This window comes from Chamaea fasciata, unplaced genomic scaffold, assembly GCF_029207755.1.
Source record: "Chamaea fasciata isolate MVZ Bird 193981 ecotype frontalis unplaced genomic scaffold, bChaFas1.0.hap1 SCAF_1, whole genome shotgun sequence".
Classification (NCBI taxonomy): domain Eukaryota; kingdom Metazoa; phylum Chordata; class Aves; order Passeriformes; family Sylviidae; genus Chamaea; species Chamaea fasciata.
The window spans coordinates 19,908,671-19,928,183 of record NW_027094086.1 but is presented as its reverse complement, the minus strand read 5'-3'; the positions used below and the strand labels follow the sequence as shown (position 1 = coordinate 19,928,183).

At 36.6% G+C, this 19,513-nt stretch overlaps 1 protein-coding gene across 1 annotated transcript in view; it reads right to left on the bottom strand.

Moving 5' to 3' along the window:
- LRP12 (LDL receptor related protein 12) overlaps positions 1-19,513 on the bottom strand; it is a 51,217-nt gene that overhangs the window by 17,701 nt on the left and 14,003 nt on the right. Inside the window, exon 2 of the mRNA XM_066177447.1 lies at positions 4,226-4,282. Coding sequence (XP_066033544.1) covers positions 4,226-4,282 — 57 coding nt within the window. The remainder of the gene's footprint in view (positions 1-4,225; positions 4,283-19,513) is intronic.

Sequence of the window (19,513 nt, the reverse complement as noted above, 5' to 3'; positions counted from 1 at the left end):
CTTGAAAAGCAAATTACAGCTTTCTTAACTTCAAGTTGGCTAGACAAGCTAAATGTACCTGCATACTTGGTATGTATTCATGCACTAAAAATCTCCTATTTATTACTCAGCAGACAACAGAAATCTCCCGTTTGCTTAAAAAAGCAAGACATATGTATCAAGATCAACTGTGCAGAAGCTGTACTTCAGAAGTGCTGTCTTTCTGAGAGAGAATAATTTCTCAAAGAGATTTTTAAAATCACAGATAACCTTTTGAAATAGAACAGCTTTAAAGGGAATATACTTTCTAAAGACAACAGCAAACCTTGAAAATCAGTCGCTCTCCGCCTAACTAGGGTGTTTGTTTCTCCAATGCCTTTATAGACTATAATGTAACATACATTTTATTCACAAATTTGTAAACATGCAGAATGTAAGCAACATCATGAAAGATATGGGATAAAAAAAATCCAACTGGCAGCATATAAAACAGAAATGCATCAACAGAGGCAAACATCCTTACTTTAAGTTGAGGAAAATTTGGACTTTTAATCTCAACTGCTAGCAACCCTATAAGCATTTGTCATACAGGTCAGTTGTGTCTAGGACAACTTAAAATTACAGGAAAACTGATTAGGTTTAGAATAATTTATTTAAAGTATTAAAAATACATAAGAGAACAGCAGAATGAAAATTAGACAAGTCAGGATAGAAGGAAACAAGTCTGCAACCAAGGCAGAAGCAGGAAAGAAACTGAGAAGGTTGCTTTGTAGAAAAAGAAAGACACCCAGTGATGCATGCCCAAGATGTTCTCAAATCTCATGCTGGTGGCTGTAATATTTGGAGGGGGGAACAAATTTCTCTTGCACAACCATTTCTATGTGAACACTGTTCTGCTTACATTCCCTTCAATGCTCGTGTATTCTTTGGCACAATTCTGCCCATCCATCTTCCACCTGTTTCAAACTCTTTCATAACCTTTATTCTATTAAAGATCTATTTGCAATTCTGTTTGTTAGTCTGATATAACTGTTCAGTAAATTGCAATACTGCAATTAGGATGGAGGATGTTCCATATATTACAGTGTAAAACAATGGTCAAAAGAGCTTGCACATAATTTTCTGTTGTATATGGACTTTCCTTTTTTTAAAAAAACAGACGCAACACTTTTTCTTATTTCGTTCTTCCTGAAATTTGTTTACAATCCCGCATTACAGAACATTATCCTAAACTACAGGATGCAAACCAGTAAACAGAAAAGAGCCAATTAAAAGTTTACTGTACCAAACTCAACTAGCAAGTTATAACAATAGAATAATTAAGAAACCTAAGAAAAATTTTGTAGGGAGATCTAGAGAAGTAAAGTACCTGTAGTAAGAGTGAACAACATGTCAAGGAAAAAAGTCACTTCAGAAAAGCAGGGAGAGGGAGATTAGGGATTTATCTTCACAGTAATGCCAGGAGATTAGTTGAAAAGATAAAAGAATTAGCTTTCAATGTGAACCACAGGGTGATAAGGTATGCATTATATTGGACACGGTAAGGACATGAATGCAGCTGGATAAATGATCTGAAGGTGTTTAAAACAGCTTAGAGTAAAAAGAGAATAATGTTGTGATAAAGTCTAAACCGTGAACAGGGAGGATAATTATTGCATTGTAACTCTCAGGAGCCACTGAAAGTCTTATGTGGAGAACTACAGGGGAAGAAGGCATAGGAATCTTTGCTCGAGGCCAAGCCAAAAGGCTTTAATATAAAATGCCCTTTGCTCTGCAATACAGAGACATATTCAGTAAAAAAAACATTAAATATATATATATATAAAACAGTGCTGCAGTTCTTTAAAATGCAGAGTGAGGGGCTGGGGAGATGGGGAATTGGTTTTGCAATTGAGACAATTATGGCTCAACATGGGTCAAAGACAGACCTGAAAATATTTCTGAACTCTTCAGATTTTAAAGGTATAAACACTTGTTCTGTACTGGTAACTTATATGCAAAGAGACAGTGTTCCACTAATTACTGCTGGCAAAGAAGTATGCTCATTTATTAGAAGGGTACCTTTAACTTGGCAATACAATATACAGCAGAAGCATAAATACCCAAGGCCACAGAGGTTTGTGCTATTAAAACATAATTTAGTAAGGTAGGTCATGTAGTCTTACAGCAGCAGCATGACAGGAAATTTACCATCAAGACAAAAACTTCATCTTGAATCCCATCTCCATACAATTTTCCAAGAAAATCGCTTGCTTGGTTTCAGCACCAAGTGAAAGTTGGATTTAGAAAGATTAAAGGCCATATGTCTTTGGTTCTATTTTACAGAAACACTGCTTAAAATTGCTCTGCTAAATATAAAGCTGCCCAGGTATGCTTGATGAAACATACAACCTGCAAGTTTGAAAATATTTCTGGGAGACCCGATTTATTTAAAAGGTACTAAAAAAATAATTTAATTTATCACCATCTATTATATTTGGGCTATGCACTTAAAATTTAAGATGTACATACAAAGAGCAGTAAGGAAAATCCTACAGGGTGAGTCTACATACTTTCCTCAGGTTGTCCTTAACAGACCACTCCGTCCCCATTACCTTGAAATTCCCCAGTGAAAAACTTGCACTTCGTATTAAAAAAGAAACTTAGGAGTATAGATTTATTTTTTCCCATCTGGAAAGCTATTTAAAAACACAAGAGCATCAGAGATACTTTTTTTGTTTGTTTTGTTGTTTTTATTTTTTTTTTTTTAATTTCTAAATGGATCTTTCTTGTCAGTATTTAAAGTTCTATCTACCAGTTGCTGTTATCTTGCGTACAAAGTACATTGTGTTCTGCTCTTCTTGGCACTTCTATTCAAGCATGCTGGCCAAAGTACTGGAAGTACAGTCAAAAATTCCATCCACCTCTTGCCCAGCAGATGCTTTTCTGCCTGTACTGTGACCTGTGACACAACCCTTGCAGTAAACAAAGGCATGAGGGGTTGTTAAAACATACCCTGAAAGCTGCATAGTGAGATTTTAGTTCAACTTAGTGTCTCTCATCCATTTCAATTCCAGCAATAATTGCTCCAAGAGGGGCAAGTAGCTATGTTGATATTTATTATTTACAGTGTGCCATAAATGCAGTACATGTGATACTTTGTGCACTAGTACTATCACAAAGCAACAGCATTCTTCATGATGCAGCACAAGAATGGGTAAGAAAGATCTTCTATAAATAGACTTTTAACAGTCTTTGAGTGGTGAACAATAAAAAGGAAATAGATACCAGTAGGTGTAACAGAGACCATCCACTGACCGTAAATTTATCCAAAATCTCAACCATACAAGTAGCAACGAAATGTTTAAAGCAATACTGCAAGGATAACTACAGTGAGATGTACAAGCTGTTCTCAAAAAGGACAACTTTGTGTTTTGACTCTTATTTTAGGCCAAGGGGGTGTGAAAATCAGTTTGAATTCTAGGGATTAGAGACAGCTTTCCTAAGGAAAGAACCAGGCTTGTATTCTGCTACCTGCTGAGGAGCCTTATCTCCCTATTTGCACAAATTCTGGGTATCTGTATGATAAACCACACCCAGCAGCTGCTGATACTGCACAGCATCTGAAGAACAAAGACTGTGCACCTCAATGGCCACACAGTCCCATCACTAACACACAACAGACTTGACTGCAGCTGCGGCCCAGAAGAGGCCTAAAACTGACTTATTTGAAGAGAACACAGAAACCTTTGAGCAGTGTGTGCTGCTTTTATACCCCATACTCTCTCAGCATATCATCAGTTTCCGAGTTCTAATTTTTTTTTCTTGTATTAAGGAAACTGTGCAGTCAAGTGTACAGTCGTTTCAGTTAAATCTAATCAGGTGAAACGCATAACTCTTGGATTTATGTTATTTGATATTAGCAGTGTCCAAAATTACATTTCAGTAAATTTCATTTCACAAAAACTTTACTGTGGAAAGAAAATATCAATTCAACTTAAACCAACTTTTCTCTTAGTTCAATGTTTGTATGGAAAAATAATTAAGCAGTCCACTTAGAAAGGCATAATCTGTTCATGAGCATGCAGGTATCAGTTTTATCTTATGAGAATTTTTCCATGTTCCAGTTGCTTCATTCCTTATTACATGCTGCAAAAGGCAGTAATAATTTTTATAGCCAAATATCTCTTCATAAGATACCAGGTGGCTTTCAATATTTACTATTTAAGTCATGCATGAAATTTAAACATTACAAAAAATGACTTACCCGTTGACACTCCTGAAATATGCACATTTTCAGAATGTTCTGCAAGAGCACCATTTCCTAAAATTAAACATAATGAATAAGCTAATTTCCAAGATAAAATTTGTAAAAATTCTTCAGATACCTTTTTACAGAACAGAACGAACAAACCTGAAGTTATTTTAATTAATATTAAACATGAAAGGTCCTACATAAGTTTTATCATAAATTAGAGAAAAACTAGAGAGAAAGTTACCATACAATAAAAAAACCCCCACCCAATCACTGTTAGTTTACTAGGAACAATGAGATATACTAGAAAGTTATGGAACAAGCAGAGACTGATACTGTCAGTTTTGAGAACTTTATGCATGTTAGATGGTAGACTCTGTATTTTGCATCAAGTGCTATTTTATTTTCAAGAAAGGTCAGTTTCAGTGCATCTTCCCCATCTCCTTCTGGAGCAAGATTTGTAAGTAAATGCTATGCAAATAAAGACATCCAGGGGACTATACCCATCTATTTCATAAAAACTGCAGCCTACACCCTTTATCCAGAAAGACGGCTCAGACACAGCAGGGAACCAGCTACCTTTGAGAATAACTCCCCACCAATGTTCATCAAAACAAAGTAGACTTGCCAAGATGAACAAGAACCACGTGGTCATCAAGAGTAAGAGACCAAAAAAAAGTTATCCCTCCAAACCCCATACTGCTTTGTACTCTCCAAGGTAAAAAAAAAGTCTGCTAAAACCAACACATTTTCTGGCAGGTGGCAGTCCTGGTACATGATGTGACACAACAAATTGTATTTGTGTGTATTTCTCCCCTCTTTTATCTGTCATTTCTTCTTTTAACCTTTACAACAAAATTTTAGTAAAATCTTTCAGAAATTTCAGGAGCAAAGAGCATACTTTGACACATAAACTCCTTTGAAAACAGGTAGTGAATCTAAAATGTAAAATACTTCACTAAGCAAATCCCAAAACCACAACTCTTAATCCTTCAAAGTTTTGTAATATTCAAGATTTGCCATGTTACACAGATTTTCACGCATGAGACATCAGTTGTTCTACCAGCACTGCAATGTCAGTGTACCAATGTCTGGGTAACATGAACCTTAAATATACGAAGAAAACACAAATTCCTTTTATACCAATTTAAAGACTGTTACGAGTTTACCAAGAACATAGTATACCTAAGCCAGCACTCCAGTGCTCCTCTTACACATATGATGTTTCAGAAATTGGTCCCAGGGCTGACATCAGAAAACTGTAATTTTTACCTTCTTAAAGACATAATACAGTTAGAAACCTGATGATCAGAATTTGTAGAAAAATATCAAGTTTAATTATTTTTTAAAATTAAATTCCTCGGCTCTTCAAAGTGACATGTTTCCCACCCCATTTTCAAAGTACTAATTTCACTGCATATATTTACATACCAAGTTGCTTTCTCTCAATCGTTAAAAAAATTCCACGCTGCAACAATTCTCCTCAATTTCCAAACACTGAAGTATTTTTAAAACAAAAGCTATTTCAAGTATTGTGTTAGTGAGCAACTATTTTTCAATTAAACTATTTTCAAAGTAAAATATACATCGAAGTTTTAAAAACCTGTTCTCCAAATAATTTCTCCACTTTGCATTTCACTGACATACCAAGTGATGTTGCCACTCTAATTTTGTGTGTATGGTAACACTTAGCTATCAATGTACAAAATAAACATCTTTGCTGGCAAATTATTTTACTTGTAACTAATTCCATAGAAGCACATTTGACTGTTTTGTTTTCCATTATTTCCACCAGCATAAAGAAAACATCAACACATTTCAAGACTTCTTGTCTAACCTAAAAATAACTTACTGACATTTCACCTTTCAAATACACCAGGGATTATTCACCTTTTTACTTGTAAAAAGGGGCATTAGCAGATACAGCCGTATCTGTAGTCGTTATTGAACACTGAAAATGAACATCATGACAAAAAGAACTCACAAACATCCAGAAATATGTAAAACCCAGAAGTAATTACATTGAAGACAGACAGTATCTGAGCACTCCATTGATGCTCCCAGAATGTGAATTCCTGACAAGCTGCCTGTACATAAAGACCAGTAAAACAAAAAACCCTGAATACTAATGAAACCAGCTCTGATAAAAATACAATAAAACATGAAAAGATTGACATAACACAGAAGTGATGGAAAACAAAGTAAAGTATATATATCAAAGATTTACAAAAAGTATAAATCAGTAATAATGAGAAGCATACTAAAATGGAACTTGCATCTGAATACTGTATGTGTTGATTCAGAATTAATGGGATAAGAAAACTTAAGTCCATACCTAAAGAGAGAACCCTTGAGTATTTTCCATCTAAATATGTTTTACCATCTAACAATTAATCTCTCAAGATAAAGTGATGTCAGATTTATTGTCAAACTAACTTCAGTGATTAGTCAGAAGTGGCATTAATGTGTGATGATGAAGCCTAAATTCAGATCCAAGTACTACAGTATCAAAATAAGGTCTTTTTTAAAAATAATAAACTCCCAATACATTAAACATGAGAAATCTGTCAGATTATTACTTCCTCTTTTATAGAAAACTGTCATTGAAAAAGTGTGTTCAGATGCCATTTAAGTGTTACTAAGTGCTGACACTGTTATGAAATTTTTAGGCAATTATCCTTATATGATCTCAACAAATGATCACATGGTTCCATATAAAGTTAGACTACTAGAAGACCAATATAACAGATCAGTAATTTCCATTATGATATGGGAACATAATTATCTTTCCAATTCCTGCTAGTCTATTTAACATAGCAAAACATGAAAATGCAAAATAAAATTTCTTAGGTGACCAGTAAGTTTTTATATTTCTTTATGTCATAAGGAAAGGTGTTAGGTGTCGCCTAACAAAACTTAGCACTAGGCTTGTCTGTATCAGTTACAGGAATGTGACGGCACTGGAAGCTACACACTAAGAAGCTCCTGCCTTCTGTGCTGCCTGTGAGAAACCAGGATTTTGTGTGTTTGCTTGTTTTTTTAACCAACATCTTCCATCATTATTTTTTTCTGGTGACTTCTTAAAAGGAATCACTTGTGTAACCAGGGATATACCCATCTTTTTCACATCCTTTTATAAATAATTTGTACAAATACAAAACAGAAATGTATGTCAACTTTAGCCCTGCAGCTTAAGATAGGGTCAGCAACTGCACATAAGTTAAAAAATTCAAATGGACAAAGATCAAGATAAAATCAAGCATTTTATATGCTTTTTCTAAATAAGACAAATTCATAAATAGAATATGAGATATTTAACTGCTGGTAACCTACTGGTCTGGGAAAAGCATGGAAAGTGCTTTTAATAGCTTTCTACTGAGGTGCACGAATTTGTTGCCACCATTCATGGTAATATCTCTAAAGATTGCTTGACTTCAATATAAAAAACCCACCCAACTGGTTACTAAATGAGATGGACTTTTGATACAATGTTTTACATCATGGAACAACCTCCAACTTTTAAGGTGCCTTTCTGAATTCAACACTTTTTAAAATCTCCCTAGTGTTCAAAGGAAGAATGGTTATGTTCAAAGTTGTTCACCCATTCTTACAGACATATCCAAAAAATTCTATTTTACTTTCACAGCACAAAGCCAGACCTTTTGACCTCCATCACTTTTTTCTGTTCCACTCAAATCCTCTGGGCTGCAATGCCACATCATCTAAGGAGCAGGCAGAGACAGACAAGTAGTTCCACAGACACTCGAATTAATTCCTTTTGATTCATGTCTCACAGTTGACCAGCCACAGAAACAAGCAAGATGACACTAGGTCTGTCTTCAGGTTTTCCAGCAGTTGGAGAATTTCTCCCCTACAAATCCACATGAAACTATGGTAAACATCCCATACCCCGCCCAGAAAATCCTGACACTGTCACAACATCAGTTTGTAATATCCTGGTGCAAGACTCCTATACGTAGTCTGGAGAGGATAACAGAACTAGACAAAAGATAAAACCCATTGCCTTGGAAGGTATTTGACTCACTAACTACTTCTGAATTTCATCATAGAGAGGAGATGAAATACAGGCCAGGGGAGTGGGCTGGCAACAAAAAAAATGTGGCAGCAGCAAACACTTCAACTAAAGAGCAAAGGAAAAGAAAGCTTTCACACTTGAAAAACACGACATGTTTGGAAAAATCACCTGCCAAGTTCTATATATTTGAAACCCAGATAGTTGCAGTGATGCTGAGCCTCACTGTGAAGGCTAAGCACACTGCAGCAGCCTTCATTTTAGGATGTTACACCCCTATATCCATCCCTCCCCATAGCCTATGGAGCACAGCTCTCTCAAAATGGGAAGAGTATCAGACTCAAAGGATTATGTGCATATAACTTCAGAGCACAAAACTAACCCTATGGTGCTGATATGAGCTACTCCTTTGATTTTTATCCAAATTCATGCATTTACAAAAAGCATAGCCAAACAGACCCCCTACTTACCTCCATCCTCCTATAATTAAGTGCCCCTTAGTATTAATATATATATATATATATATGTATACACATGAACTTGAAGGTTTTAGACAAAGAACAAGTTTACCTAAATGCTGATATAGTTGAGGCAGCAAATAATGACTCTTAAATGAAGCCATTTTGATTTCAAATTGACTAAAATTAGTAATACTAATCCAATACACTGAAAAGATAAATACTGCAAAAGCACACACAAAGATCTGGTACATGCAACTTTGTCCACTGTGATTGTAAAATCAAGCTCAATAACTTAAGTTTGAAAGAACATCATGTATCTAGAGACTCAGTTAAATCCAGATTGTGTTTTACAGAAAAATTGATTGTTGAAATGAAAAAATTAAAAGGAAAAAAAAATCATAGTAGCAAAGGCTATTTAAGTCACCTTTATTTCTGCTGTTACACTAAGTAGTTACTGTCCACAAAGAAAAATCACACACACCTATCTTCATTGAAGCTAAATTCTACTATATCAAGATTAAGCCTGTGCCATTATCCTCAACAGCCAAATTACAACCCCCTATAAATAGAACTGTACAAATTGAAGAAGTGGTGTAACTGAACGACTCTGAAGAGAGCTTTTTCTAAACTACCTCGAGTTAGAAGGTACTGTGGTGCATAACGAATGCTACATAAGCACACTGGACAGGATACTTTTCTTGACCCACAATTATCAAGGGCAAGAGATCAACAACAGTTCCTGTACATATTGTGCTTCTGAACACCCTTTATCGTGGTATGTGTACAACTTGCTTTACTTTAGACAATGTATTTCATGACCTTTCACATCCTTTCTTCATCCTACTCCCAAAATTCTCTCCCACACTGTACCTTACAAACCTGCCTCTTGACACCTGAAGTTACCTTGCATTATTCTTTACCAAGTTTTGCTTCTAACTGACCAAAACAAGGGTACTATATGCTTTCATGAACAAATTGGTGCTGCCTCCTGTATCACCTCACTAAAAAGCCACTTAGCAATGGTACTTTGACTACTGAGTTCAAAAATAAAAATAACCTTCTTCATCTACAAATATGGGAGCTGGAAAAATCCATGATGCCTCTGCAATATTCCATCAGGCTTCCTGCAAATGACCCTTCTTGATAGCACATTTTGTACAGTCCCAGCCAGTGGCCCACTTCCTGCAAACACCCAAGCACAGCTGTGCAGAAACAAGCTTCCACTGAAGATGCCATGTGTCCCACTGAACCACAGTCAGGCTCCTCTGCCAAGGCTGTGGGAGAAAAGTGCAATGGCCACTGCCTGCCCACCACACCTATGGTTAATCCATGGTTATGATGACACACCTCAGAGCAGGGCATGTGGGAGACCAATGGAAAAACAAGTACTACTACTTTTCAGATAAACTAGATGGTCTACAAAGGTTCCTTCCAACACAAACCATTCTATGATTAAAGCATTAGTTCAGTATGTAACCCAAAATACTTTATTGAATTATTTACTTGTGGGCCACCTGCAGTTAAGGAGCCAAAAAAATCAGTTAGGAGCCATCTCAGTCTTTTGACTCATCATTTACAACCTCACCTTGAATACTTTCCTTATATTTGTTAAACTAATGTGCATAAAATGTATAGCTGCAGGAATTTAAAGCTGTAACCACAGCCCAAGACCTACACACGCATAGGTATATAGCCATACTGCTGCCAAGCTCTCCTGCACTGCAGAAGGAGCAGTATTCAGTATACTTAGAGTACCAACTGGAAGAAACACCTTCTGTAATCTCAGATGGACATGGTGTGCAAAAACGACTAGACATGTTTCTTCCTCATTTATAACTCACTCTCTAAAATTATGGTTCCTCCTGTAGTTTCTTTTCTATCTGTGCACCATGTGTTCTCCAACCACTGCTAAATCGAACTACAGAAATTCAAATTTTCCCTTCCTCAGAAGACAGAAGAGCTGCATATGCACTTCAAATTACATGAGTGAAGGAACTGAAAGCGAAGCAAACAGTGGAGCAAAATGAAAAAAAAAAAATAGGAGCAATCTAATAGTTTGAAACTTACCCTCCCAGAACAGTCTGTGAAATAGAGAGTTATTGCTACAGGGAATGCTTCAAATTAAGGTGCAGCAGAGCTCAGACCATGCAGTCCACTGAAGTCAGGCAACCATTTGTAGTATCTCCATATCCAGTAAAAAAGCAAAGCAGTAGTTATCATTCCCAAATTTCTACAATACCAGTCCCAGCCTTTACAGGTACCACCATTTTACTATTTTCCGCCTTCTGACAGCTTAGTGTGCAATCACTACATCCCTTCTATTAGAAATAAACGTGAAATGAAGTTAGTTTGTGCACCATTTGAATAAGATACACAAACCACAGTAATCTCATTATTTTCCAGTCTTCATTGTCTTTTTTTACATAACGCATTATACTTTGACCAGTAATTTTTGTCCTACACCCAACTGCTGCTTACTTCCTTGACAAAGGGCAACATGCAACACATGACAAAAGGCAATTGAAAAAGCATCCTGAGGAGGGATGATCCTGACTTTCAGGCATTAACAGATCAATAATCTCCAGTGTAGCTGCAGGATCTCCGGAAGAGTCATTGACAAATTTTGTATTATTTATTTTTAAATCAACATTAACTAGTTTGGCATTAACTAGTTAAGTTCACTTTTATTTCCTTAGGTTTGAGTACCAGAGTAATCAGAATTTTAGGTGATCATTTGTAACTCAGATGTAAAATGGGCAGCAAGATGCAAAGTAACCTTTATGTGAGGAATGGATTAAATAACCATTTATTTTAACATAAAATTACACATGCAACACACACAAACACTGAGAGAAAGCCTTACTGCCATACAGGCATCAACCAGAAATTTCTACTAAAGGCAAGCAGAGCAACAGTGACAACCTTTATTCCAAATTACAGTAACAGACGAACATCTGCTACAAAGAGGATAGCATTAATACATCTAAAATTTCAAACAGTGAAAGCCAATGTTCACACGAAATGAGCAAGTGTTGTATACGCAAACACTACAATTGCACAAATAATTTAACTGAGAAAAAAAATGATTAACAAATGAAACTATACTGAAACAGTGGCTTATTTAAATGTTTAACAATACAAAAGCTAGAAATAACTACATAAAATTTCACTGTAAAAACAGATAAAGCACAGAATTTGTTTACAATATTCAATGCTGTTATTTTATGTGGCACCATTTTTATTTTAGACCAACTGTGTTGTAACTTTATTTAGTCAACTAAGACAAAAACTGATCAATTCTGCAATGGAATGATTTTGTGTAGGTTTTAGATTTTTTTTTTACCTTTTCCAACAACCAGTATCTACCATTTTGTGCTTAGACAACTATTCTTGTGTATAAAATAATGGGTACGGTGCCGCTGAAAGTCTGCACTGTATACTCAAAAGTTGTCTAACACTGTTTTCTTGTAATCACTCTCTCACACTGTCCTTTCCTTCTCTCAGAGGGACTTTGTGTACATCATGTATGTTCACGGCACTTTTGAAAAACAGGTCTTTATTAATTTCTTGGTGAATAAAACAGTCATGAAGCTTCCAAATCCTAAATTTGCTCTAAAAAGCCTAAACTCAGAAGTCAATGAGTACTTGAATGAACATCACACCTACCTTTGTAAGCGCCATAAGTAGGGTCACAAAGGTGATCAGAGGGCTGGAGCACCTCTCCTATGAGGAAAGGCTGAGAGTTGTGGTTATTCAGCTGTGGTTATCTCAGTACCTGAAGGGGGACTACAGGAGAGCTGGGGAGGGCCTGTAGTGACAAGACAAGGGGTAATGGCTACGCCGAAAGAGAGCAGGTTTAGTCTGGATACCAGGAGGAAATTCTTTACTGTGAGGCTGGTGAGGAATACAGAAGTTTTCTCCTGTAGAAATGCTCCAACCCTGGAAGTGCTCAGGGTCATGTTCGATGAGGCTTAGAGCAACCTGGTCTAGTGGAAGGTCCCCTGCCTACAGCAGGTGAAGGAGATGGTCCTTTAATAGCATAGGCCATTCTATGATGATATGATTTTTAATCTTGTAACACTGAACTAAAAATCTCCAAAGACAAATATCCTAGTTCTTCTACGTTTCTTAGCATTGTAATTACCTTCACACCTAAAAAAGCCAGCATTCTTTCTTCAAAAATTGACTATTACAACCCATACTCTAAAAATCTAAATTCATTACATCAGTGAATGCTTTGAGTTTACAAATTACAAATCTATTAGCTTCTCTACCAAAACATAATACATCCTTTATTCCTGATAGTTTTATGGTGTGAACTTGGGATTTGTCTACATTAGTATTTCATTTCAGGTAAGGGGCATGTTTCTGAATCTCCTCATCTGCTCCAATTCCTGTGCTTTCGTGCAGATTACACTGAGGCCTTGGAACCAGCAAACTGGATTTCTTTTAGAGCTCCTACTTGTAACAGGTACTGAGTTTTCTGGGCCACATTAAATCTAGTCCAAGAAAAACCCTTTAGAAACATATAAAGCACAAAATTACATCTTCAGCATCACGTGTTTTGCTCCACAAATCCCCTCTTGCCAAGCTGTGGGATATACCAGCACACAACTGAAGCATGTCCTCTGCACACTACAGCTCCAGTGCTGCCAGGGAGGCTCCACCTCAATTTCAGGAATAAGTTCAGCCTCTGCACCCATTCAGTGTGAGCCACAGTAGTTCTCATTCTGGATTCATTAGGCACTGCACACATTATTCACTAATATTACATCAATTGTGAATGCCATTGCAATACACAAAAGAAAATGCTTAAAATTCCCTATCATCTGAGATGTTAGCATAATACAAATTTGACATAGATGCTGCCAGCCAGATGATGCTTGAGTCTTCAAACAGAGCCCACAGCACCATCCAGGACACATCAAGCAGACGTTTGGAAGGTGCTGCAGTCTACAAAAGATTCACATTCCTGAGCTGTGTGACTTCCCACTTTCCACTCTTCCTTGTATTTTGAGTCTGCTACCATTAAAACAAAAAATTTTAAAGTAGCAGCTAAACTAATTTGACTTAAAGAAATTTGTGTGAAAGTTTCAGAACAAAAAAACCCACAACAGTTAAAGTTTCTCAATTGTTGTTTTAAAAGGCAGGGACAGAAAAGAACCCGACATTATTTTTTATTCTCAGTCAAAAATTCCATGAACTATTTATAGACAGCTCTAATATACTTGGCAGCAAGCAGTGGAAATTGGAAATCTAGCAGAGACATTGGCTCAGCTTCAACAAGATTCCTGATTTTAAGCACATAAGTAGTTCTATTCATGTTACACCTACAATTCTGCCCAGCCAGGTATAAAGGAGGTTACCTGACTGACCACTGCCTGAAGGTTGTACATGTTATCATGTGGTAATCTCATGCAGCACTTTGCATTAGACAGAGATTAGAAAAAAACCCCAGATTACTAAACCAAAATTAAACAAGTGAAACAGTGAATTCAGTCACCTAAACTACAGCTAAATCTGAACTTGAGAAAAAAAAAAAAATCAGGAAAACAGAGGAAAAGGGAATAGATCCGAAACTACAGGGGAAGCAAGAGAGACTATACTGCCTATCCATACTTAAATAAGGTGTGTCCTTCATGAGACTTGGAAGCTTATTCTTATCTGATTAGACCACAACATTAATTTGAAACTAACACTTTACCCTCCTATTCAGAAACTTCCCCTGCTATATCACATAAAAAACTAGAAAACCCCCCAAGTTTCTAGCTATTTTAAACAGCTATGTTTAAAGTCCTAAAACTCCGTTATTTTACAAAAAAACTGCTCAGCCCATTTGTACGTTTGACTGCAGTAACTATCCTTTTCTGAAACCACATTGCAGAATTTTAAACTACATCACATTTGAGAAGTGCCAGACTAGGGGAAAATTTTGATGTGTGGGCTGCACAGTGCTTATACAGAGAGGGAAGAGCATTGCAAATTTGATTCATACTCTTCACATGTTTTGTACTTTTATCTAATGGCTTCTTTAAATCACTCCTGCAGTAAAAAAAAATATTAGTTTTGTTTTTTCATCATGCTAAATTATTTCTCATCTTAGTTCTTTGTAAGTACAGGAACAAACGCACACAACAACTGATATAGAGCTGGTGTAACGCATTTCAAAAAATTAAAATCAAAACCCCATAACATCTACAAACAAACAAGATTTCACTACTCCGTCACAAGTTAGATGGTAATAGCAGGACTTCATCAGGTCATATGTTCTTAAAATATAATACTGCTGGTTATCCTCTTTTCCTCTCACGATTTGGGCCCATGCCATCCTGAAAAAGTGCTAACATAAGAAATTAAATCATTATTCATAAATAGTAACTGCAACCATCAAAAACCTACTTTGAGGTTGAAACAGTGAAAATATAATCTGCTATTACTCCATGAATCTCTACCAGGAACCCACAAAAGATCCAAGCTTCTGGTTCCAGATTATAGTATGACTTGGATTTACAACTGTTTTGTTTTTTTCCAAAAAAAGACTGAAATAGTGTAGGAGTACTTGGTATTGAAGGGTGGGGGAGAATCACGAGGGTTTTTGAAAAGAAGGAAAACACTGTTCTACTGCTGTACCTTTATTAGTGAGCCTACATCTCAAAAAAAGGGCCAAAGATACATCCAGAGAATAATGGTTTCAAAATTCAGAAAGCTCACTGGATTAATGAAGTTACAACATCTACTTATTTCAAGTCTTTATTCAGCAGAAGGGCTATGATGTCACAATCCAGACAGAGATCAAGGAGGAAATTTCATGGCTCTGATTGAAGCAAAAATAGGGGATTGAGAAATCAAACCACAATTATAGATCTGCTATATTCTTTTTGGAACATTGGCCTGAGCAAACCAGAGAATACTGGAGTCAGTGGTATAGTGCTGCTGAGCTCCAACTCCAGCTTTATGACAGTAACAATAAATTAGAATTAACTGCAACACATCCCAGCTGCATTCACTGTAGTGACACAAGTGACTTGAAAGCAAGCAAATTACTGGGAAAGGCAGTAAAGCAACAGTATATTTACAACACATTTTGCACATATATCAAATATAAAAATCATAAAAACACTGCATGTTTACTGCACCTAGGAAAAATATCCTCATTTGAAAGATAAAACTGTGGGTTTTTTCCTTCTTGCTACTTATTACTAGAAATAAAACTTTGATTTTGACAACTTTTTTATACTCTTTTGTGTGTTCTGTTTTCTTTCTGAAAGAATTAAAAAGCGCTGTAGAGTTCCCAAGAAAACTTGTTTCCTTTAACGTATGAAGACAGTTCACAGAAAATACAGACCTTGCTAAGACTTGTGCAGACTTGTTTATGCATAATCTGGTAACTGGAGTTTTTAGACCCCACGCACTTATTCACACTGAAACTGAACCTAAACCTAAACCAAACGTCTGCCCAGCTGCCTTCCAGTAACACAAGACAGTCTTGGTCCCTAGTAAATGCTTCACTGAACTAATTAAAGTGTAGAAGTTACCTTGCATAGTATAACCCTGCACCCATTCACAACGATTGCAACAACATAGTGAAAAGCACAGCCAAAGGGGGATAGAGCTCCTAAGGCGATGCACTCTTTCTGCCTGTCCCTTCAACACCTGTGAAACAAAGCCTTTTGTTAATCTCAGGCATATAACCTTGTGCAAAATTATTTTCATTATTTATTATGAGCTATTTGATCTACTCCAGTTACAGCAGACAGAAGTGGAGGTGTCACCAAGTTTCAAGGCAACCACAACATGTAGGTGCTTCTATTCTCGCTACTGAAAAAAACATTGAATTGACACAGTTCTTGCTCTAATGTCAGATGGGAAATTCCAATTGCTATGATAGGAAAGGCTATTAATTAGCTAAACTACCTTTCTAGAATTGTCTAAACAATGCTATTTATTAAATATCCTCAGAACTTAGGAAGAATAAGAGATGAACTTGCTATAACTTGCTGGTCATAACATACTGCATTCCTCAAAAGGTACTGTGAATCACAACAAGTCAAAAAAGACAAGACATGAATAGAAGATAGACTGCCTGCAAGACATGAAAATTATTTTACCCAGATTAGAAACTTCTTTAAATAAGAATCAGATCTTGAAATTGCTAAAGCACATTCCTAATGTCTGCAGATATACTTGCATGGGTACACTCAACACCCATGAAAGAATTCTGTGCATAGCAGCCTTGATATTTTTAGATTCTTTTGTTCAAATAGACTTGATTCATCAAAGCAAACAAATGATAAGGGAAATAGCCAATAAAATTTATAATTTAGTAAAAATTATTTTGTCTCCAGTGTTTTATGCAAAATCTATATTCTTCTTTGAGAAAACTGAGCTACAGCTACTGCACTGATTCAAGTCATTGATTCCAAAGAGGAAACTCCAGAGAGCCTCATGGATATTTTAATGAAGTCTAGAAACCATCTAGATGTATTTAAAAAAAATTAAAACCAATAGACAAATAGGTGCATACCACTAAGACCCAAATTCTCACCCTCTCTTTGAAAAGATCTTTTCCTTTTTCCCCCTCCTTCCCTTCCATGTTATCGGCTATGAATCCTGCAATTCTTGTCCTGCAAGAATAATGCTGGTGCTGTACCTCACACACTAGCATGAGTACACCTGATATATTTCAAACACCATGAAGTATCTTAGAAATAAATTTTCAAAATAAATTTGTGATAATTTGGAGTCTTCTTTACTTGGCTCACGATACAGTAACATAACACTGCATGGCTATTTTTCCCATAACAGTACAAATAAGCTTTTTTCACTATTATAGCTTTATTGTGTCAGGAACTGTACAAACAAGAAAAACGACTCTTGTTCCGCAGAACTCATTCTTTCGTAGAAACTGGGTATGATACATTTTTATCAGATAAAGGACAATAAAAACAACATACAGTACATGAAACAACTGGAAATCTCAGCCCATCATGTTCCAAAACATAATCAAATGGCAGTGCTTTACAGGAAGCAAAGCAGAGACAGGTGGGGTTGAAGAAAACACATAAGATGACTTGGTGTTTCCTATGGACAAAACTACTGAGGTGGTGGGAAGCACAGAGGAAAGAATGGTTAGGCTTGAGTAATGGTAAGTGATGAAGCTATCAGTACTAAAGAAACACAGCAGAACAACAGGAGAGTAAAACCAAGTGAAACAGAACTCTGACATACAGGTATCCTGTGCTAACAACTACCTCCTCATTGCGCTTCACCTTCCCTCTCTCCCCCAAGTCACTGAGAAAAAAAAGTACAAAATTCTAAGTACCAAAGGGAAAGGCTTGTCCCTTTTATGAAACATTTGGAAAGCCTGAATTATGTTGATTGTCCTGGAGGTGGTAACAGAGACAAGAGAGATTATGTGAAAACACTTTTAATACAATAATTGCGAGATAAGGACAGTTAACATTACCACCTTTGTATGCACTGGAAACAACTGCAGTTCTGACAACCAGAACACTATTTCTCATATTGCACAGGACTGTAAGGTACTACAGCCTCTTGCCATGGGGGGTTCCCAGTAGTTAGAAAAGATAAACACAATCTTCTATTATCAGGGGCTACAAACATGAGTGTTGGATACTACTATGACTCCACAACTGCAAAATAAAGAAAAAAAAATCCTTTCTGTAGAGCTAGATAAGCATTTGACTAGATAGAGACAGTTTAGGCAGCTGCAGATCAGCAGAGTAGAGCACAACCTCAAGACAGCCATAGTATACGTAACATTGGTCGAAGAGAACACAATGGAGTCTTTTTCAAAACACTTAAGTATGTAATTTCTCCACTATCAAATTGCATCCCTGAGACTCATAAATTACCCCTGAAAAACTTCAACTATGTTAAAGCAGACACACAAGCAACTTGCTATATGGATTCTGGTTCTGGCTTTTTACATAGCAAGTATTTGTCACAGAAACTAAAGGATCACAATTACTAACAGATGCCATAGTTTACAAATGAAAGCTTGTTTGTATGACCCTAAATGCACTTTCTGTGCCTACTCTCAGTAGTCGGTAAGAAAAAGTCTTACATTTTATGGGTCACAAAATCTCAAATTTTATTACAGTAGCTCGAAGCATTCAAGAATCTTTCATTCTTTTATGTAACATGAAATTTGAACTACTTCCAGATTTCCTTCTTAAATATGCACAGATATTCCCGTCTGTCTGTCAACTACATCCATGCAGTCCTGGGCAGCAGAACCTAATTTCTATCAAAGTGCTTTGCAAGGAATTGGAAATATATATAAAATTCATTATCTCATGGCCAAATTAACTCAAACGGGGTGGTACATTGCACTCTGAACCATCACGTATTAGATATAATTTCACTGCACTTCAAAAGAGCAAAGAGGTTTCCAGGAAGTTAGGTAGTTGAAATAGGCACATTTACAGAGATGTGAATTGGCCCACTCCCCCTCAATGTTACCAACGGAATGAAAAAGCCTATGGAGATGAATGACAAAGAAATAAGCTTCCTCCTCTCACTGAAACACAGCCATACTTGGAACCATACCATCTCCCTCAGCTTCAATGCAGCCAGCATGAGGCTGCCTATTCCTAATACTCCTCAGGCTCACCCACATGCCCATCCCACCAGCAGAACTAGGAAAGGAGGTTCAGAGAAACTTGCATCCTGGGAATGTGCACTGAGAAAACTGAAGAGCATCACACTGCAGTGCTCTGAAAAACCTTACCAAACCATCAGTTCCCCAGGGAGGGAAAAGCAGGCAGCCGCGAGTAAACATAC